The 22,539-nt window shown below is 42.7% G+C and overlaps 1 protein-coding gene across 1 annotated transcript; it reads left to right on the top strand.

Annotated features, from left to right (window-relative positions):
- Positions 1-32: 32 nt before the first annotated feature.
- RETREG3 (reticulophagy regulator family member 3) lies at positions 33-21,702 on the top strand. Its single transcript, XM_019747601.2, has 9 exons — positions 33-335; positions 13,310-13,416; positions 15,171-15,201; positions 16,128-16,254; positions 16,914-16,998; positions 17,993-18,130; positions 19,219-19,301; positions 19,916-20,048; positions 20,470-21,702. The coding sequence occupies exons 1-9, from the start codon at positions 97-99 to the stop codon at positions 20,925-20,927; spliced, it is 1,401 nt and encodes a 466-aa protein (XP_019603160.1). The 5' UTR covers positions 33-96; the 3' UTR covers positions 20,928-21,702.
- The last annotated feature ends 837 nt before the right edge of the window (positions 21,703-22,539 follow it).

Below are 22,539 nucleotides of genomic sequence, written 5' to 3'. Positions count from 1 at the left end.
GGAAGCGGCCTTCCCCGGCCAAATCGCGCATCTGCGCAGTTGGTGTTATTGTGACTGTCGGGCCGTGGCCCCGGATGTGGTGGCTGCAGGTGGGAGATGGCGGAGGCAGAGGGGGTGGCTGGAGCGCCAGGCCCAGTTTCGGGGCCGACTTTCAGGGGCCGCGGCGCTATGTCGGGCTCCTTGGAGCGGGACCAGCAGGTTGAGGCGGCGCAGCGGGCCCTGGTGGAGGTGCTGGGGCCTTACGAGCCTCTGTTGAGCCGGGTGCAGGCAGCCCTGGTGTGGGAGCGGCCAGCCAGGAGCGCCCTGTGGTGCCTGGGGCTGAACGCGGCTTTCTGGTGAGAAACTGGACCCTCAGAACCCCTCCGAGGAGCGAATTCGTCAGGTTTCTTTAGGGCACTACCTCTCGCCTCACCTGTTTTCTTCGCTGCACTGGCTCCTTCCTGTCTAATTTTGCCTCACTTCCACTTCGTCCCGCCTGCAGCCTTTGGCATCGCAGTTCTCCGTAGGGCCTTCCAGTTGTCTTCCCTCCTTTACCTGCTCCCGCACCCTCGCCCCGCACATCTGGATCTGGCAGGAGCATCTAGTAATGCCTTGAGCCGTCCGCGGTGAGCGAGGGCGCCTCATTTTACCCAGGGAAAGCTGGGTCCCTTTAGGGCCATCACCTCCCTTCTCTTTTCTGCTCAAATGTGGTTTGAAGACTGTCTCGAGAGATTTTAGTAGTTAATTCTGGGGTAGATGCGTGAGGCGTGAGGTCTTGGAATGGTATCCGTGGGTGTGATAAGAAAACAAGTTCGATTGGTCTGAATTAGAATTAGCCCACTCACGGAAGTTTGTGAAGGCTGAGCGTCAATGAGAGACTGCAAAACTCCAACTTGAGAGAAAGTGGTAAGCTTTTAAAGAACAGTTGTGAAATAGTGATTGTGAGAGTTCACCCGTTTGAAAACCCCTTAGAATGGCAACTCTCCTTGTTCCAAGGAATTGGTGAGAGGAGGCATCCTTAGCCATGGCAATTGAGGATGTCTCATCGTGTGTGTGAGTTTTCCTGAGCTGGGACTGGGACTGTAAATATACTTTAAGAATCGGTATGTTTCATGCTCTGTGAAATGGAACTGTGGCTTCTCTCAGCTGTCATCGCCTAAAGTGGACTTCGGTCTTCACAGGATCTGCCAAGCAGATCGAGGGAAACATTATTGATCAAATTCCCAGGGAACTGAAGTGTAGGGGTGGGGGTGCTTCTACAGCTGAATGAGATAAGACTATTCTGGATAAAGCTGAAACAGAACAAGGTATGTGTTTCCAGAAATTTTTGGTTCTGCTAAAAATACTTTCCTCTTAAAATTCTTGGTTTTAAAACCAAAACATTTAGTGTCCTTTCTCTGAAAGAAGGTTTTTCCGTCAGCTGGAGCAAAACAAATAATTCCAAGTTCGTTGACAGTGTTCAGCTATTACGTTAATGCTCTCACAGTTTGAAGGAGACTCAGGTTAAAGTTGTCACAGTAGCCTCTGCCATTTGTTGCTTCCAGAGTCTTTAGCCAGCTTGATAATAAACTTTTTTTTTTTTTAACAGCATTCTTCTTCTTCTTTTTTTGTTTTTTTGCTGGTAGTGCTTCCTTGATCCCCAGTTCCTTAACTTCTCTCCTGTTGCTCCCTGTCAGGAGCTCTTACATGTAGCACCGCATTCAGGAGTGTTTACCAGAATGACCTTTTCTTCTCCTACTACCTCCCCATCCTAACCCCTAACCCCAGACCATCCTGTCAAAACTTCATTCCCTACATTGGGATCGTACTCCTGGGAAAAAAGTTGGTCCTCAATAAACCAGTTTGTATCAAAGTGTGACTGGCTGATACATAAAAACTTTATCAGGATTGAAATGAATCCTAATAAACCAAGGGTTTATTAATGTAAATGGATTAGTCACATGTATGGTTTTATTTTTGAGACGGGGACTTTCCACATATCCCTTGCCTGAGAGAGATTTTTGAAGTGGAATGCAGGTGAAGGTCTACACATAAGGAGCTGTTCTGAAAGAGATACATCTTTTGATGTTACAGTGTTACCCTTCATTTTCAGGCCCGCAACAGTGTTTACTTAAGTTTACTTAACAGGCTGTGTTTGGAAGCTCACTCAGATCCCCTTTTCCTACTCTTGGTCTCTTAAAGCATTGTGATGGGTCTTTATCTCTGGCATTTCCTGGTAGCTTGCCTGCTGTGTATCCAGAACAGTTGCTCTTGTGATTCCCATCAGACTCTAAGTAGGTGGGGGAGAGAGAGAGCAAAATGAGGGTGTGACTCTTGAGATTGAAAGGGCAAATGAATATGCCATTTATGGAGAAGACTCATATCTGTGAAGGGTACGGAATGACTGATAGTCCAGAGGCTGAGGTAGTTTGGTATTAGAGGTCACAGGATTGTTTGTTTTAGGGAATGTGCTTTCTTGAAAGGTAGTTCGGGGTTCAGAATGAAAGACTTCACATTGCGGTAGCATTATATTGAATATGGGTGTCTGTTTACATTTCAGTTCGGAATGTCAAAGAGTGACTGTTTAATTCTTGGACGTTTTAAGTGTTTAGGAAATGAAAGAGAATAATTGGACCAGGTCAGAGAAATCAATTCTGAAATGTTTTTCTTTTATTATTGTTTTGAATAATAATATATCACTAACTGAGGTGTTTTATACATTTTGAGGTATAAGATTGGGTAGGAGTCCAGAAAATCAGAATTCAGGTAGTCGCTTTCACTGTGCTGTATTATCAGTGAAGGTTTTTCTGTACCTGTGAATGTGCCCTCTTAATAAAAAAAACAACATAAAGATAGAGATAGATGTAGATACCTCGCGACTGTTGTATTTCAAGGCTTTCACTCTTGTTTTTTTTTTTTTCTTTTCTTTTTTCAAGTTCCAGAGAAATGGTGATCATATCAGAGATCTTCCAGCTTATATTGCTCCTGGTCACTGATATGTTATTATCTCTAGGATAATAACAGACATGTCAGGCCCCCCTCTCCAATTGCTTGTTTTTTCATTAACCTCAACACCACCTATAAATGAGTGATTTGGGGGAAGAATATCTGAGTCAGCAAGCGTGTGTCCTGACAGGATCAGAAAAGAAGAACATGTTCGAGTAACTTTTTAGTTTAACTCAGACCTTGGAGATAAGGGGAGAACAGCAGAGCCCTGGAAATGGGTATGAAATCCAAGCAGCCTTTCTGTGAAGAGCACACATAGTTCCAGGAGGACTAGATGACTGCTGAGCTCCTTTCCAGTTCTCTCTCTCTCTTTCTCTCTCTCTCTCTCTCTCTCTTTCTTTTTTTTAAAGATTTTTTACTGGGGAAGGGGAACAGGACTTTATTGGGGAACAGTGTGTACTTCCAGGACTTTTTTCCAAGTTTTTGTCCTTTCAATCTTAGTTGTGGAGGGCGCAGCTCAGCTCCAGGTCCAGTTGCGGTTGCTAGTTGCAGGGGGCACAGCCCACCATCCCTTGCGGGAGTCGAACTGGCAACCTTGTGGTTGAGAGCCCACACTCTAACCAACTGAGCCATCCGGGAGGCAGCTCAGCTCAAGGTGCCATGTTCAATCTTAGTTGCAGGGAGTGGAGCCTACCATCCCTTGCGGGACTCGAGGAATCAAACTGGCAACGTTGTGGTTGAGAGCCCACTGGCCCATGTGGGAATCGAACCGGCAGCCTTTGGAGTTAGGAGCATGGAGCTCTAACTGCCTGAGCCACCGGGCCGGCCCCTGTGTTTTTTGTTTGTTTGTTTGTTGTTGTTTTTTAAATTAAATCATTGCTTTTTCTGTTTTTAACATTCTATGATTCTAGGTGGTCTTTAAATTCAGATATTGATTTAGAGCAATCCACAGGCCGATTTTTTTATTGGGATCTGCTTTTGTAGTCACTAGTCTGAGTTAACCATACTGTATTCTCAGGGGTATTATGAAATCTATTGTTTTCACAATTGAAAAACACCAGTGTTTCCTCTCCCCCCTCAACTCCCCAAATAAAACAATGACCCAAGAAATGATTAAAGATATATAGAAATTCTGATTTAAGAGGTTAGAATTTGAGTGAAAAACAATAGTGGGGAACAGGAAATGGAAGGGAGAGCCCATTTAAGTAGAGACATTTGTTCCGTGAAAAAAATTTACACAAAATTTCAGATGAAATCTATTGAGCAAGTGTCTCTGATGATAGTCTTTGGAGGATTCTTGTTGCGTTTAGTAGCCAAGAAGACTCCCAAGGATGCCCTGGCTTTCTTTTGCCTCTCTTGCCTTCAGTTTTTATCTGTCCTAATTATAAGGTTGGGTGCTTTCTACCCATTAACATAAGGTAGGTCATAGCAGCTAGCTGGTTTCATTTCTGGTTTTGTGCAAGCAGTAACTATCACTACATGACATAGATTGACTTAATTTTTTTCATTCTCATTTACCAGTGACTGGCTCATTAACCAGACAGCCACAAGTACTGAACAATAATGGGCTTTTTGTCCCAATAGGATGGGATGCTTTGTTCTGAAGGGCCACTGAGACAAGCTTACTCTGTAATAACAAAAGAACCCAGAAATAGTATCTTCCTTGGTTGAAAATAGACATGTGATCTTTATTTTGTGTTTTTTGCTGGTAGTGCTTCCTTGATCCCCAGTTCCTTAACTTCTCTCCTGTTGCTCCCTGTCAGGAGCTCTTACATGTAGCACCGCATTCAGGAGTGTTTACCAGAATGACCTTTTCTTCTCCTACTACCTCCCCATCCTAACCCCTAACCCCAGACCATCCTGTCAAAACTTCATTCCCTACATTGGGATCGTACTCCTGGGAAAAAAGTTGGTCCTCAATAAACCAGTTTGTATCAAAGTGTGACTGGCTGATACATAAAAACTTTATCAGGATTGAAATGAATCCTAATAAACCAAGGGTTTATTAATGTAAATGGATTAGTCACATGTATGGTTTTATTTTTGAGACGGGGACTTTCCACATATCCCTTGCCTGAGAGAGATTTTTGAAGTGGAATGCAGGTGAAGGTCTACACATAAGGAGCTGTTCTGAAAGAGATACATCTTTTGATGTTACAGTGTTACCCTTCATTTTCAGGCCCGCAACAGTGTTTACTTAAGTTTACTTAACAGGCTGTGTTTGGAAGCTCACTCAGATCCCTTTTCCTACTCTTGGTCTCTTAAAGCATTGTGATGGGTCTTTATCTCTGGCATTTCCTGGTAGCTTGCCTGCTGTGTATCCAGAACAGTTGCTCTTGTGATTCCCATCAGACTCTAAGTAGGTGGGGGAGAGAGAGAGCAAAATGAGGGTGTGACTCTTGAGATTGAAAGGGCAAATGAATATGCCATTTATGGAGAAGACTCATATCTGTGAAGGGTACGGAATGACTGATAGTCCAGAGGCTGAGGTAGTTTGGTATTAGAGGTCACAGGATTGTTTGTTTTAGGGAATGTGCTTTCTTGAAAGGTAGTTCGGGGTTCAGAATGAAAGACTTCACATTGCGGTAGCATTATATTGAATATGGGTGTCTGTTTACATTTCAGTTCGGAATGTCAAAGAGTGACTGTTTAATTCTTGGACGTTTTAAGTGTTTAGGAAATGAAAGAGAATAATTGGACCAGGTCAGAGAAATCAATTCTGAAATATTTTTCTTTTATTATTGTTTTGAATAATAATATATCACTAACTGAGGTGTTTTATACATTTTGAGGTATAAGATTGGGTAGGAGTCCAGAAAATCAGAATTCAGGTAGTCGCTTTCACTGTGCTGTATTATCAGTGAAGGTTTTTCTGTACCTGTGAATGTGCCCTCTTAATAAAAAAAACAACATAAAGATAGAGATAGATGTAGATACCTCGCGACTGTTGTATTTCAAGGCTTTCACTCTTGTTTTTTTTTTTTTTCTTTTCTTTTTTCAAGTTCCAGAGAAATGGTGATCATATCAGAGATCTTCCAGCTTATATTGCTCCTGGTCACTGATATGTTATTATCTCTAGGATAATAACAGACATGTCAGGCCCCCCTCTCCAATTGCTTGTTTTTTCATTAACCTCAACACCACCTATAAATGAGTGATTTGGGGGAAGAATATCTGAGTCAGCAAGCGTGTGTCCTGACAGGATCAGAAAAGAAGAACATGTTCGAGTAACTTTTTAGTTTAACTCAGACCTTGGAGATAAGGGGAGAACAGCAGAGCCCTGGAAATGGGTATGAAATCCAAGCAGCCTTTCTGTGAAGAGCACACATAGTTCCAGGAGGACTAGATGACTGCTGAGCTCCTTTCCAGTTCTCTCTCTCTCTTTCTCTCTCTCTCTCTCTCTCTCTTTCTTTTTTTTAAAGATTTTTTACTGGGGAAGGGGAACAGGACTTTATTGGGGAACAGTGTGTACTTCCAGGACTTTTTTCCAAGTTTTTGTCCTTTCAATCTTAGTTGTGGAGGGCGCAGCTCAGCTCCAGGTCCAGTTGCGGTTGCTAGTTGCAGGGGGCACAGCCCACCATCCCTTGCGGGAGTCGAACTGGCAACCTTGTGGTTGAGAGCCCACACTCTAACCAACTGAGCCATCCGGGAGGCAGCTCAGCTCAAGGTGCCATGTTCAATCTTAGTTGCAGGGAGTGGAGCCTACCATCCCTTGCGGGACTCGAGGAATCAAACTGGCAACGTTGTGGTTGAGAGCCCACTGGCCCATGTGGGAATCGAACCGGCAGCCTTTGGAGTTAGGAGCATGGAGCTCTAACTGCCTGAGCCACCGGGCCGCCCCTGTGTTTTTGTTTGTTTGTTTGTTGTTGTTTTTAAATTAAATCATTGCTTTTCTGTTTTTAACATTCTATGATTCTAGGTGGTCTTTAAATTCAGATATTGATTTAGAGCAATCCACAGGCCGATTTTTTTATTGGGATCTGCTTTTGTAGTCACTAGTCTGAGTTAACCATACTGTATTCTCAGGGGTATTATGAAATCTATTGTTTTCACAATTGAAAAACACCAGTGTTTCCTCTCCCCCCTCAACTCCCCAAATAAAACAATGACCCAAGAAATGATTAAAGATATATAGAAATTCTGATTTAAGAGGTTAGAATTTGAGTGAAAAACAATAGTGGGGAACAGGAAATGGAAGGGAGAGCCCATTTAAGTAGAGACATTTGTTCCGTGAAAAAATTTACACAAAATTTCAGATGAAATCTATTGAGCAAGTGTCTCTGATGATAGTCTTTGGAGGATTCTTGTTGCGTTTAGTAGCCAAGAAGACTCCCAAGGATGCCCTGGCTTTCTTTTGCCTCTCTTGCCTTCAGTTTTTATCTGTCCTAATTATAAGGTTGGGTGCTTTCTACCCATTAACATAAGGTAGGTCATAGCAGCTAGCTGGTTTCATTTCTGGTTTTGTGCAAGCAGTAACTATCACTACATGACATAGATTGACTTAATTTTTTTCATTCTCATTTACCAGTGACTGGCTCATTAACCAGACAGCCACAAGTACTGAACAATAATGGGCTTTTTGTCCCAATAGGATGGGATGCTTTGTTCTGAAGGGCCACTGAGACAAGCTTACTCTGTAATAACAAAAGAACCCAGAAATAGTATCTTCCTTGGTTGAAAATAGACATGTGATCTTTATTTTGTTTATGATTATAATAGAAACTTTATGATTATAGCAAACTTTAATTTACGTGTGCTAATCATGAGGATCCATGGTATAGTTAACCTCAAAAAAATTGTTTAGTTTTGAAATGTCTTATGATTTTTCTGGACACCAGATTGTTTTTCCAAGGAATATTTTATTTAGATTGATAATTAATTGGATTTAAGTCCCTGATAAAGGGGATGGACAGTTTACAAAAGGGCAAAAAATAATAAATCAATGGATATATAAAATTTCACTCCCAGTAATAAAAAATTCTAATGTAAATGGCAATGAGTTACTAATTTCTGCTTATTAAGTTTTTTAAAAATACTATTCAGGGGAATTATGGAAAAACTGGCATATGATTGATAGGAACATACATTTGACAGGCTTTCTGGAAAGTAATTTGGCAACATGTATTAAGATACTTGAAAAGTTAATACCTTTTTAGGTGCTGGGGAAAATGGGGAGTGATTGTTAATGGGTATGGGTTTTTTTGGGGGGGTGATGAAAATGTTATAAATTAGATAGTGGTGATAGTTGCACAACTCTGAATATACTAAAAATCATTGAATTAGATAATTTAAAAAGATAAAATTTTATGGTATACCAACTGTATCTCAATAACACTGTTAAAAAAAGTTAATGCCAGTAATTCCACTTAAAGTAGTTAATCATAAGTAAGGACAAAGATTTATGCTCAGTGATATATAGTTCCGCTTTACTTTATTACATTAAAAATTGGAAACATCTTAGTTCAATTAGGGAGAAGTTTAAGAGAATATATATATATATATATATATATATATATATATATATATGATGCAATCATTTTTAAAGTTTTTGATGCTTTTCTGGTGATATAGGAAAACATACCTATGTATTGTGGAGTGAAGAAGAAGGTTTTTAAACCAGATATGCCATATATTCCCATGGAGTTTTTATATATGAATTTTTTTAAAATGAAGAGAATAACCTCTGTTCACTTTTTGGGGTATATATGTAGATAATGGGTCATTTAAAAAAATTTTTAATGGAAAATTTAGAACATATACGTAAGTAGACAGAATAATATTATGCACCACCATATACCCAGCTTTAAACATTTTCATTTCATGGCCAATTTTGTGTCTTCTGTACCCCAATTCTTTCCCATCTCCTCCTTTATTATTTTGAGGCAAATACATATCATTTAATCTGTTTCAGTGTGTGTCGCTGAAAAATACTTAAAAAATACTATTATACTATCACATGTAAAAAAATTAATGATTCTAGTCAATGGTCAAATTTCCAATTTTCTCGTAAGTGTCATTTTGTGTGTTTTTTTAAACCGTTTGGGTTAGGATCCAAATGAAGTCCACATATTGTGACTCACAGCTGTTCTTGACATCTCATTTATTCTGTTGGTTCCTTTTCGATCTTTTTTTCTCTTTGCAGTTCATTTACTGAAAAAACTAGTTTATCTTGTAAAGTATCGTACAGAATGGAGTTTGCTGATTGCATCCGCATCCGTGGCTTAACACGTTCCCCCTGTGTTCTGTATTTCCTATAAATTCGTAGTTGGATCTGGAGGCTTGATCAGATTTAGGTTAAAAAAAAATTTTTTTTTTTGCAAGACTTAGATGGTGTACTAATTTCATTTTTGTTTTCTTCTTTAATTATTACGTATATTTTCTACATTTGCCTTTAGAAATAAGAAAAATAAATATTATTAAGGAAAAATTGATTATGAGTCCACAATGAGTAGAAGGAGTAATGGCCGAGGGGCAATCCCCAAATTGAATAATTCACATGTGAATGTCCAGAGTGGACTGCATTTGCAGTTGTTTTTGCTAAGTTGAGAAGTTCTCATGCCAATTTTAGTTGCTGAAAAATGTTTTGCATGTTGTTTTATCAAACTCGTACACTGACTGTTACATGTTATAGCTGCATGTGAAGTTTTTGACCTGAGCCAATAGGCATTGCAGGACTAAACTAATCCAGAGGAATCCTCCCTTATTTTTCTTCCATCCCTTACCTATACCTTCCATCCCTTACCTATTCCAGTCTTTCAAGTACTTTATCTTCAGTTATGTCTTGTCTTTGTACATAGTTGCAGAGTGTTTTTTTCAGGTGGGCTTTTAGTTTACCTCCATAAAATGACACGCATAATGTGACCCTCAGTATATCCAAAACATGCCTATCTGATTGATAGTCCTACTTTTTAAGAAATTTAGTATCAAGGGCTGGTAGGAAAGGGGCATGCTCTTTTCCGTATTATTTTATATTTGGTAGACACCTGGGGGAACATTGATATTAATTGTCTAGTTACCGTGGAGGGGTCAATTCTAGTTTTTTGAGGTGATCTTTCCATTAATTAAGTTTTTATCTATATAAAAACTTTTTCCCAAGAAATGTTATTTTATACCAGACAAAAACTCTTCTTTCTCTGAAGTTCCTGCATTGGCTTTTTCAAGAAAAGGGTACATCTGATCCTAAAATTGACTTGTGGACCAGGATTAATCTTGTTCAAGAAGATGTTAGCCTTCATGGCCCAGAAAATATACCCTTTGTAAAACTTGACTGATTCACCTTCATCTGCAGGTCAAACCCAGTACCCTTTGTCATGAAATGCCCTTCACGATCTGACTCCTGCCTTTCTCCCCGTACTCATCCCCTCCCTCTGTTCTTTGTGTTTCAGTTCTGTCAGACTACTTGTCTTAAGGACGTCATGCCAGCTGGCTGTTCTCCCTATCTGAATGTCTTCTCCTTCTCTACAACCTTTTGTTGTGTTTTCTCACCATTTGTCTTTCAAATACCACCTTAGATTCCTCTTGTTTGTTATTATTACCATGTCATGTTATCTTGCAAACACACAGACATGTAAATACACTTAAGAGTAAGGTCCATGTCTTACTCTTCCCTGTAACTGGACTTGGCATATCACAGACACTCGGATGTTTGTGGGATTGAGTCGAAGCAAAGGGGGCCTGTAACAGGCAACTAAAATAGTCCAGGTCTTAGAGAAACGGTATGTTTATTGCCATCCTCTTTGGAAAACTGACCTGTCTTAGGTGAGCTTAATATCCTTCCCTATCCCCGTTTATATTTGTGTTAGTAGTCATGATCTGGAGATTGCAGACAGTCTGGATGGCCTCCCCAGAGAGCCCTTTCAAATCCTCTGGAGAAAACAGCAGTTGTAGCACATCTTGCTTCTGCGACGTGGAAGCAATAGCACTGGGGTGCAAGAAGCTCTAGGGCCCTTTTCCTTGGCCTTGTTAAATTTGCTTGTTTGTTGGGGTGATGGACTGGCTTTGGAGGAGAGATTAATGGCCTGGGGCAGCTTTAGAGGCTTATTTCTGTTAAGCTGCTCTCAGTCTTTAATCTCATATATAATTACAATATCCTTTAAGTAGTGGGGTAGAAAAATTGGAAAAATTGGTGACTGGATTTCTAAGTTCTTATTTCCTTCCATCCCTCATTCTTTGTATAGTTTAAACATTGATAGAACAGGGATTCATGTTTATTAAAATAAAGTACAAAAATGTCTAGAGATAAAAATTAAAGTTCCTCTGCCAGTTCCTGCATGTGTATGTGTATTCATATATACACACGGATAAGCTTCTTAAAAATGTGATAGGGATTATACTCTTGGTATTGTTCTATGATTATGTCAAGTCATTAGGGCATGTTGAGTTGAGAAGAGAAGAGGTCATTTATAACCAGCTCCTGGTCATCCTTACCCTTGTTTGATCAGTTACTGTGATACTAGCTAATAACACTTCTACACTGTAAAATTGAATAGAGCTACATGTTAGGTGTGTCTTAGGTGTCTTGTATTTTCTTGTCTTTTTAGCAGAATCAAGTATGGTATTTTTCTGGGTGATTATGTTGTTTCTAATACCTACAAACAATTCTGCAAGATTTATTATTGTTAACATCACATAATAGATGAGGCTTAAAGAGGTTAAGCTAGTTTATTCAAGGTCGCATGACGAAAAGTGGCTGTTCAGAGAATCAAGCTCAAGCCAACCTATTAATAACTTTAAAAGCCGTGCCTAACTGCCCTGCTGAACCACCTCTCTGGTGATGCTTTTGGCTTCCCTCGAGATCTTACCACAGTCTCTGGTGGTGACTGGTGTTGTTTTCCCCAGTCTGTTGCAAATCAATACTTCTGTAAAATGTAAAAGAATGTGTTACTAGAAAAATTAAGTTTAAAAAGGCATAGACAACGCAATACCAAATATAGTCTTAGATTCAAAATTACTTGGTCAAATTGCTATACAAATTTCTAAATGCTCACTTTCAGTTTCTATCCTTACTTCTCCATAGCCTGGTGACGTCAGCTTGTGGCCCCCCTGGACTACATACTCTGCAAGGCACTACCTTCCAGGCTTTAGGGTGGTGTAATAGAAAGACTCATAAGAACTAGCTTTTGTTTTAAATATTTTATTGTGAAAGATTTTAAATACATACAGAGGTATGGAAAATAGTACAAATAAAGAATCCTATGTACTGTCACCCAGCTTCAGCAATTATCAACTCATGATCAGTCTTGTTTCATCTTCTATCATACCCTGTCCCTTGCCAAACTATTATTTTGATTCAAATCCCACACATCATGTCATTTCATTCATAAATATTTTAGTATGTATCACTAAAAGATAGGGACGCTAAAAGCAACTTCCGGGGTGGCCGGTTAGCTCATTTGGTTGGAGCGTGGTGCTAATGTCACCAAGGTTGCTGGTTTGATCCCTGTGTGGGCCAGTGTGAGCTGCACCCTCTTTAAAAAAACAAAAAAACAAACAAAAAATATAACTTCCATAATATTATCACACTTTAAAAAATTAACAGTAATTCCTTAGTATCTTCAGATGTGCTGTCAGTGTTCAGATTTCCCAGATTGTAAGTACCTATGGTTGATTCCTTCAAATAAGAACTAGCTTTTCCTTCATTCTGTTAATATGATACATTACATTTATTGATTTTTATATGTTGAACCACCCTTGCATTCCTGGAATAAATCCCAGAAATTGATCATGGTATGTAATCGTTTTAACATCTGCTGAATTCAGTTTGCTGATATATTATTTTGCATCTTATTTACAAGGGATATTGGTCTGTACTTTCCTTGTAGTGTCTTTGTCTGGCTTTGGTATTGGAGTCATGCTGGCCTCATAAAATGAATCAAGAAGTGTTCCCTCTTCTTCAGTTTTTGGGAAGAGTTTAAGAAGGATTGTGTCTAATTCAGAAGAACTGGCTTTTAGCTGTAACTTCAGTGCTTACTTTCTGTGTGACCTTGAGAAATCATTTCACTTTTTTGGGTCTCAGTTCCTTCATCTGTAAAAGGATATCTACTTGAATTAAATGCTCTTTAATGCATCTCTGTAAGTTTGTTGCCCTATACTCGGGTCTAATTTGGTAGAAAGGTGTTTGCTTTCATCATAACAACTTGTTATCAAGAATGAATTTCTCCCTGAAGTGAATAGAATCATTTAACTTGAAAGAGGCTTTGAGACGTTATTTGGTTTAATCCTCTGCCTTTATAGAAGCAAATTAATTATCTCTGCCCCATAGGTAAAATAGCAGAAGTTTAAGTGGTTTTTCTCAAGGTATGTAACTAGGATTAAGTCCATTTACTACAGAGGCTGTAGTGCACACATGGTCTTTTCTGAAATTAGCTTGCTTGGATAATGATCTTCTGTTTTTCCTTTTCTCTAGGTTCTTTGCACTGACATCCCTTCGTCTCGTGTTTTTACTTGCATTCAGCTCCATGGTCATAGTGTGTATAGATCAATGGAAAAACAAAATCTGGCCCGAAATCAGAGGTGAGTTTTATAGCATTTAGAACACTCTAAACTGGAAATGGTCTTTCCTATAATTTTTAACCTTTAGTTTTGGGGGTTTATGAGGGAGTATGTGGAATTAGGAATATCTTTTGGTGTCCGAATTATTGGCTTTAGTTGATGCTTGAAGGGCTAGTGCTCCATCTGTATGGAGTTCCTTAGAACTGAGTTCTGCCCTGTCCATTGTTAAGCTCAGGAAATCTTTTTCCACCACCTGAGATATTCTTGCCCTCATAATTGTCCTGAGGAATAAGTAGTCCTTAAGTAGTCCTCAAATTTTTAAAAAATAATTCACCTCGTTGGATACTGCATCTTTACTGAGGCAGTATCCATTTGCCTCTCAGGAATTTCTTTTGAAGATTGTTTATTTGCAAAGCACTAAGCTAGGCATTATGACTTATATGAAGTACTCTAAGATATGGTTCCTTTCTCAAAGATTATACATAAATAAACATAAGAAAAGTTCAATGACAGTTATAGAGCAGTACCAGAGATGTCACAGTGCAATTTGTGATTAGGATGTTTGTCATGTATTTTTGCCTTACCTCAGGCCTTGAATGAAGCAAAAGATTTGGACAGGTAGAGAGAAAGTATGTCTCCAGAGGGGCCAGGAGCCTGATTAGTCTGAGGAACCAGAAGCTGCAAAGCATCACCTAAGAAGAGGGAATTGGTCAGTGTCATGGGAGTGAAGAGGAAATAAAAGGAGTGCTAGGGAATAAAACTGAAAGCATGTCAGAATTAGATTTTATAAAGCTTTAAAGTTAGGCTTAGAAGTTTAGACTTTATCCTGTTGGTAGTGGGTAGTCATTGAAAAATATTAAAATTAGAGCTATGTGCTGAGATAGGAAAGATTAATTAGACAGCATTTTACAGGCCCACCTGGAAGGACAGAAGGGGGAAGGAGAGAGAACTGATAGGGAACTACGGCAGTACCTGTGAGAAGTAGTCAGGGAGGTGTCTGTATAAACAAATGGTGGAGAGCTGTGAAAGGGGAAGCAATGTCGAGACTGATAAATAGGGGTTAGGAGAGTAAGGGATAAAAGCCGACTTTGGGATTTTAAAGCTAGGAGACTAGGAGAACGGCATTACAATTGGCAGATACAGGCAATGTCAGGCGGGGAAGTCAGTTTGAGTGGGGAGCATAGCGAGGAACATTGGTGTAGGTTTTGGACATGTTAATTTTGCAGTGTTGGCAGGATATTCAGACCAGAGTGCACAGCTTTTATATACATTCCCATCCTATTCTGCAGAGACTTCAAGAAATCAATGTAGTTCATCCACCTGTCTTATAGCTGGTGAATGTCAAAAGACTTTCCATCACTCATTGTAGTTAATGAGTCTCTTCTTAAAGAGAATAGGCAGATTTCTAGTTTTGGACTAGTTGTAACATGCCTCGGTAACCTGGTGCACGTTGATGTGTGTGAGCAACCCAGACACACTTGAGGGGTGGGTGGACCATTTTCCATGTGCACATTGGCTCTCAGCTGTAGTAATTAGAAGGGGCCCTAAAGCTGCATTTGGATCCTCCCCACCCCTCACCCTGCTGGAGAAACAAGTAGGCATCAGCTCTCATTCCCTTGTCTGCAGCTCCCTAACTCTGGCAGTGTAACATAGTGTCTCCTTTTTATTCCTTTTCCCCAAACCTATTAAAATTTGAGCTGTCCAACCAACAGCCTAACATTTTCATGTTTAGTTTTCCCTACCAACTAATGCTGGTGTTTGTTTTAATATTGTAGTGCCAAGACCCGACGCATTAGACAATGAGAGGTATGGAACACTGATTAAATCCCTTTTTGTTGCTCTGATTGATTCTCTTGTAATATTCTGGTTACATGTTGTTAACCCCATGTTCTGGACAAAGTGTAAGCTTAGAACCTAGTCTGTTCCAAATAATCATTTTAACAAATCCTAAAGTTCAGGCAGCAATATGTTGAGATGGTTAGTGTCCTCTGATGTTCCCAAGATAAGTTTCTGGAAAAAAACAAAAAGCATTACCGAGCCCCATAACTTGACATGCCAGGCAATTAGTTGCATTATCCAGCCCTAGTGCGAAAACCTAGAGGCAACTTACTTCGTTTGTCTCCTGGCTTTTATACCAGGTCATTTAGTGTTTTCTGTGACCTCTGGCTGTTTAAGGTTCTCTGGTCAGAAAACACATAGGTTCCTGGCATCAGCAAGCCAAAGATTCCTCTTGTGTCTTACAGCTCCTGCTTGCATTTCTCAGTTCACTCATCTCATATGTGTGATCCAAGGAATTTTCTCTGCTGTGGTTTATTTTGGTTTTGTTTTATTTTCTCTCTGAGGGGCGCATCCACCATGGCCTCCCCCTCAGCAGCAATGGTGTCAGACTGTGCTTTACTTCCATCCCTGGATTGCAATCACAGTAAATTGCAATGGTCTGAGTGCGGGGATGATGTTTCTAAGCACAAAGGGCCTTGGTGGCAGGCTTACACACGTGGATTGGGCTGCTTGCTCATAGGGTGGAGTTGTCAGAACAAGTTTGCCCTCCTAGTCCCTAAATTCAAGTTTCAACCTGGTGAGCCAAGAAGAAAGTCATGCTTCACCTCCAAAGCACCTAGGACTAGCCACTCCCCAGCCCCTATTTAAACCCGGAAGCATTGGCTGCCTGCATAGCAAGATGGGGGGAACCCTCAGCACCCTCCTTTCACAGCTCCCCCTTCTCTCTCCCATAGCTGGGGCTTTGTGCACCCTCGGTTGCTCAGCGTGCCCGAGCTCTGTCATCATATAGCTGAAGTCTGGGTTAGTGGGACCATTTTCATAAGGAATCTTTTGCTTTTCAAAAAGCAAAACCCAGGCAAGGTAAGACTCTTCCCCTTTTCATGTTCATTTCTGGCTTCTCAGTTCAGTTCATGCTAAACTGAAACAGCCCTTTTACTTTATATCCTCATTCAAGAAAGAAAAGACCATGATGTTTGTAGAGACAAAGGGAAATTGTAGGAAAGAGCTTCTGACTAGCCACTAGGACTAAGGCAAGAGCTTGGTGACTCTGCCTTTAGGTGCTTGCCACTTAGATTCGGCCATCTTCCTGCCCCAGAATGAGAAAGAACGCTTGCTTGTGTGCATTCTGTGTCATATTAAACATGTGGTAGGTTGTTGGGTTTTTAAATTTATTTACTTATTTGTTTTTCACTGACTTAAAAACCCACCACCAATACTTGCTTTCAGAGAGAATTTTTGGCTAAGTCCTATTCAAACCATTTCCCCAACATGAAAGGTACAACCCCACGGGGTTAGCCACATAAAAGAAGTTTGAACAGAGGTGGACGTCCTCCTTTTCCCCCCAAATAGAATTACCACTGGATGTAACAGTGGCTCGGTACATCTTTCATTCTGACATGTCCATGCCTTACTCATAGGTCATAAAGAATTATTTCAGTCACGTTTTCACTTACCTCCCGTCCCCACCCCAGTCCCCTGCCATGTAGCAGAAACTTAATACTGTTTCCTGACTCCCCCAGTTCTGTTTGCTGAGCTGTGGGATACTGACCTTTTTGGCCGTCTTGGGCCGCTACGTCCCTGGGCTCCTGCTGTCCTACTTAATGCGTAAGTATGGCGTATACTTCCCCCTGGGAGCTTACCCTACTCATAGCTTTTCCAGCCACAGCTAACTCTGGGTCTAGGGAGAGGAGTTTTATATTTTGGTTCTCTAGGAAATTAACTTTTTGTATTTTCATGATCTGTTTAGTGTCATGAAAATATCTTTCTTCTTACCTGTAGCAGGCTCCCCACATATAAAGTCTTTTTCTTACCAAGTCAGCTTTAGAAATTGACAAGGGTCCACTAACATACTGTGTTTCCCCAAAAATAAGACCTAGCCGCACCATCAGTTCTAATGTGTCTTTTGGAGCAAAAATTAATATAAGACCCGGTATTATATTGCATTATATTATATTATATGTTGTTATATTATACCCTGTCTTATATTGTATTATATAAGACCGGGTCTTATATTAATTTTTGCTCCAAAAGATGCATTAGAGCTGATGGTGCAGCTAGGTCTGATTTTTTAGGAAAACACGGTATGTTAGTGGACCCTTGTCAACTCTTAGGGGATCCTCTAGTAGGTTTTGTTTACCCTAGAGCACTGTTTCCCCCCACCTGGAGCACAGTTTTATAAATTTAGTTACTTCCTATTGGCATGAACTCAGCTACTTGAGGCTGGAAGACCTGAGTGCTTATGGCTGTGGCCATTGTATATTAAGCTCACATGACTTGTTGCGTAGTTTCTGAGCCCTTGTTAACTCTTTGGCTTTGTTTATGGCCCAGTGAGACCCACATGCAGGTGAACACACTGCCTGGGTCTGCGCTCGATGTATCAGCAGCACATTCGGCGGTGCACGGCCCTGTAGGTGGCTGCAGAGGTCTCTGTCCTCCCAAACCCCCTCATGTAGTAGGGGAGACTAGAGGGGATGAGCAGCAGGATTAAGCAGAACTGTTCCACACTGAGTGTCCAGTCCCTCAGGACACAATAGCAGAGGGACAGGTAGGACTGTTTTGTGCAGCCCCTCTCTATCTTGCCACTGTTTCCTCCTCTCAGTTGTCACTGTCATGATGTGGCCGCTTGCTGTGTATCACCGACTGTGGGATCGAGCCTACGTACGGCTGAAGCCAGCTCTGCAGCGGCTGGACTTCAGTGTCCGTGGCTACATGATGTCCAAGCAGAGAGAGAGACAATGTAAGTGTCAGGGGGTGGCCTCTTTCTATTTGGGCAATTTGGGGAAAGGTAGGAAAAGCCTACAGGTCTCATGTAATAGGTAAGTCGAAAGTGGGAGAAGTGGGATGTGGTCGGTATGTAATGGTGGTAGGTAAAAATGATACTCCATTCCAGGGAAATCTATGCAGGCTGACCAATTTTTCCCACCTGGAATTCTAGACACTCCCATTTTAAACAAATCTGAGGAAAGCTCTCCCAAGTTGAATAAAAGACAGTGAAGATATCCGCAATGTTTGCTTTTTCTGAAGCGCTTTCTGTGTGTCCAAGCTCTGTGCTGACTGCTCTCCATACGTCATTTTATTTAACCTTTACAACAACTTTGAGAAGAGGGTGGTATTACCTTCCTTTTTAAGTTGAGGAAATTGAAGTTCACAGTTAGTAAATGGCAGAGCAGGGCTTTTAGACCCCTAGGCTGGGCCTGTCTTCACCACTGAGAGCTGCCTTCCAAAGGTGATTTCAGAACTGCTGCCTCATAAGCCAGAGGTGTAAGAGCCTGAGACCCTCCAACACGGGAATAACAGTCCTGCCAACTATTTCCTCTCTTCTGTGGTCTGGTCAGTTTGGCTGTTTCATTAAGCCCTGGCCTTCAAAGAGCCCTGCAGGTGGTCACCAATGCCCAGCTCGCCTTGGGGCAGCCAGCTGAATAGTATCAGTCCTCAAAAGCCTGACTGAACTAAGGTGGGGTAACTCCCTTTGCCCTCTCTCTGATAGTGTCCATTTTCCACCTTGACATCTGGTCTGGCCCTCGCTGATCCTGAGCTGTTGACAAGCTTCGAAGTTGATCATCTGACTAGAACAAAAAGGGAGTGGGGGTCGGGAGGGGTGCTGGTGGAGGGAGAGCTGTAGGAAGAGAGGTCTTTCTCTCCTGGGTTGTCAGCTTACCTTGCCACTTAGCCCAGCAGCCCGCTCGCAGGTCTGGTTACGCAGGCGTAGGGCCGTATTCCAAAGGCTTAGTTCTCTTATGTTCTCCTTTTATGCCTTTAAGTCCAAAGCGGGTGGGGGTCCCCCCTCAAGGGGAGGTGTCAAGGCCTTCTTCCCTCTCCACATAGTACGCCGCAGAGCTCTGCACCCAGAATATTCCATGGACAGCCACAGTGACAGTGAAGAGGAGCTTGCTGCCTTCTGTCCTCAGGTATCTTGGGTGTGGGCGCTACACCACTAGCCAGTTTTCTTTAGCTCCCTTTTACCATCTGGCACCTCACACTTAGGCAGTAAACTCATGGGTTCAAGGCCTTACCCCACCCCTCTCGCTCCCAAGAGCTATGAGGAGAGAAAGCGTGTTACGCCAGCACTTTGTGTTGTATTGTACGTGATCTCACTTGGAGCCTGATGACCAGCTCATCCTCTGCCGTGTCCTTTTCACCCTACATCGTGGCAGAACTTCAGGAACTGGCGTGAGCATCTTTTAAACAGCCCAGCCCCCCTTTGGTCAGTCAGTGTGTGTATCCTCCAGGCTCCTATGAAAGGATTCTCGGGGGCAGATATTTGCTTAAGAGTAGGTGGAAGGTTGATTCCCAAGACTGCTTTCCTTCCTGTGCTCAAGATGAATGAAGATGGGTGTTTTCCTGTGGGGAACAGCCTAAAAGGGGTTGAAATTTTGACTAAAGTCCCCATCCACACCTAGTTACACTGTTGGTGTTAGGGTAGCTTTTAGGGCCAACTAATTAATCAAGCTGTAACTGGGGAGCTGTACCTGCTCTTAATGGCGCCATGTCTTCAGGCTTGTCGGTCTTTTCTTTTCCTAAGCTGGATGATTCTACTGTTGCCAGGGAATTGGCCATCACAGACTCTGAGCACTCGGATGCTGAGGTCTCCTGTACAGACAACGGCACATTCAATCTTTCACGGGGCCAGACACCTCTAACAGAAGGCTCTGAAGGTGAGGGAACCTGGGACCTGAGTGGATAATGGCTCTGACTGTGGCCTGTCAGCTTCCCCAGACCGAGGGGATACTGCCCCCTCCTCTCCTGTTTTCTGAGGAGTGCATCAGGTGGCAAAGCAGCTTAGGGGTATGGCTACAGTCAGGATGGCACAGCTGCTCTCCTTAGAATCCTCCGTTCCTTAGTCACCTCAGGTTGTGGGTTCATGGCGGGCATAGTGGAAGAAGAGGGGGGAGTTCTTTGGCCAGTAGAGATGCCAGTAATGTCTAACTGGAGGGGGAAAGCTGATCAGTGCCACGGGTTTGCTTCACTCTTAGATGTCCAGGGTGGAAAAGTCTGATTGCATGGGACTGACTGTGTGGGGATGAGGCACAGGAGGGCCAGGCAGTTGCCATGTCTGACAGCCTTCTGTTCTCCCAGACCTCGATGGTCACAGTGATCCAGAGGAATCCTTTGCCAGAGACCTTCCTGACTTCCCTTCCATTAATGTGGATCCTGCCGGCCTGGAGGATGAGGACGATACCAGCATTGGGATGCCCAGCTTGATGTACCGTTCCCCACCGGGGGCTGAGGGGCCCCAGGCCCCCGCTGCCAGCCGGGACGAGGCTGCACTGCCGGAGCTCCTGCTTGGTGCCCTGCCTGCAGGATCCAACCTCACCAGCAACCTTGCCAGCCTGGTCTCCCAGGGCATGATTCAGCTGGCCCTGTCAGGCGCCTCCCAGCCAGGCCCTTCGGGCCCACCCCCCCAGAGAGCAACAAGAGGCTTCCTCCGGGCCCCCAGTTCAGACCTGGACACTGATGCTGAGGGCGATGACTTTGAACTTCTGGACCAGTCAGAGTTGAATCAGCTGGACCCTGCCAGTTCCAGGAGCCACTGAGGCAGAGACTCCTTGTGGGGGTCACGGTGGTTTTTTTCCCCTCCTCATCCCACTTAAGGTGAAGGGACAAGGGAAGAACCCAAGTCCCATCCCCTGAATTATGTTTGTATGCCTGGCTGATGCGCAGAGGACTGCTGAGAGAGGATACTCACTCCCCTGCTACCAGCTAGACACCCACTTCTGAGCTGTCACTGCAGTGAGAGTGTGCTTCCCCAGGGAGGGGTCTCTCTATCAGGATGGTACTTTGGGGGAACAAAGTAGTCAGGGGATCCCCTTTGAGGGAGTGCTGCTGTTTGCTTCTAGGTATGGGTGCTCGAGGGCCCTCGGTGATAAGAGCCCTTCCTTTCCTTCCTCCTCCCTCGCCTCCCTAAAGCTCCAAGTCAGGCAGCAGCTGGAAGAGTTACACTGTCGTTCTCCTCTTTTGCTAAGCCATGAATTGATTTGTCTGTTTTTAAGCAGTCGTGTCCTTTGATTCTGCAGAGCAGGTGTGTTCCCTCTACCCCAGCCCATCATTTCTTGAGGCCTAACCCCCAGTGCTTTGAAGTATTGCTTATGAAATTTAAGAACTGTGAACATGATGTGGGGGTGGCCCTCTTCTACAATACCTTGGGCTGTTGGGTCAGCTGGCAGGGAGGGTGAGTGCCTCTGTATCTCATGGTTCCACTGAATCTTCTGGAGCTGTCTGGTTATCTTTGGTGCTTCCAACCCGTGGGTCCATTTGACCATCAGTCTGAGCAACAAGCAAAGCAATACCATACCATACCCATTTCCATGTTCCTGATCCTTCCCTGCTCCTCCTTTGGAGAAGCAATAATTCCATAGGGGATGTCAGAGTAGCACTTTACAAATGACTCAGTGGCATTCTTCCCAGGAGCCACCAGCTCTTCTTACACCAGCTATTACTCCCTGTTTAGCTCCTTTTTAATCTTGAACTGCTTGCCAACTTGGTAGGGCCTCTTTTAAGGAGGAGCCCAGTTAGCAAGAGTGTGTCTGTACAGCAGAGACCCCTCTAAAGGGTTCTCTGTTAGACTGCCCCTAGTAAAATCATGTGAGACAAAAGCTAAAAACGGTAATCAGTTCTAAACCTGTGCCAGCCTGCAGCCTCTTTGCCTCCCCAGTCAGAGCTCAAGCCAAACTTCTCTTTCCCTTTGCATTAACCCTTTGCTGATCCTCAGGGACCACTCCTCCAACACCGCCACACCTGGGTGAGGGATGCTAGACAGCCATTTTCATGTGCTGCAGGCGGGAGTGTGCTAACGTGTTCGTTCTTGGTTGATGGACAAAGTAGAGGCCAGAGAGTGAAAATAGTTAACAGTGAGAAGGGAGAGAGCTAGGTGCCTGTTTCATAGTGACTTTTGTGTGAAAGTTAGGGATAATGGCATCTCCCCAGGTCAGGGTTCTCAGACAGATTGGACATCTTATCTCCTCTCGGAGCCCAGATGTCTCACAGGTGAGCTCTGATGTGGAAAAAAACAGAAGGTGTGGGAAAGAAGTGGGGTTTTGTGTGTTTGCATGAGTGTGTGTGTAGCTTCAGGCCTTGGGAGTTAGCAAAAGGGAGGGAAAGGAGAGCAAAGTCTTTGGAAGGTGTTTCTTATACCTGGGGGATCCTGCT

Source organism: Rhinolophus sinicus, linkage group LG15, assembly GCF_036562045.2.
Source record: "Rhinolophus sinicus isolate RSC01 linkage group LG15, ASM3656204v1, whole genome shotgun sequence".
NCBI lineage: Eukaryota > Metazoa > Chordata > Mammalia > Chiroptera > Rhinolophidae > Rhinolophus > Rhinolophus sinicus.
This window is presented reverse-complemented; position numbering and strand designations above follow the sequence as displayed.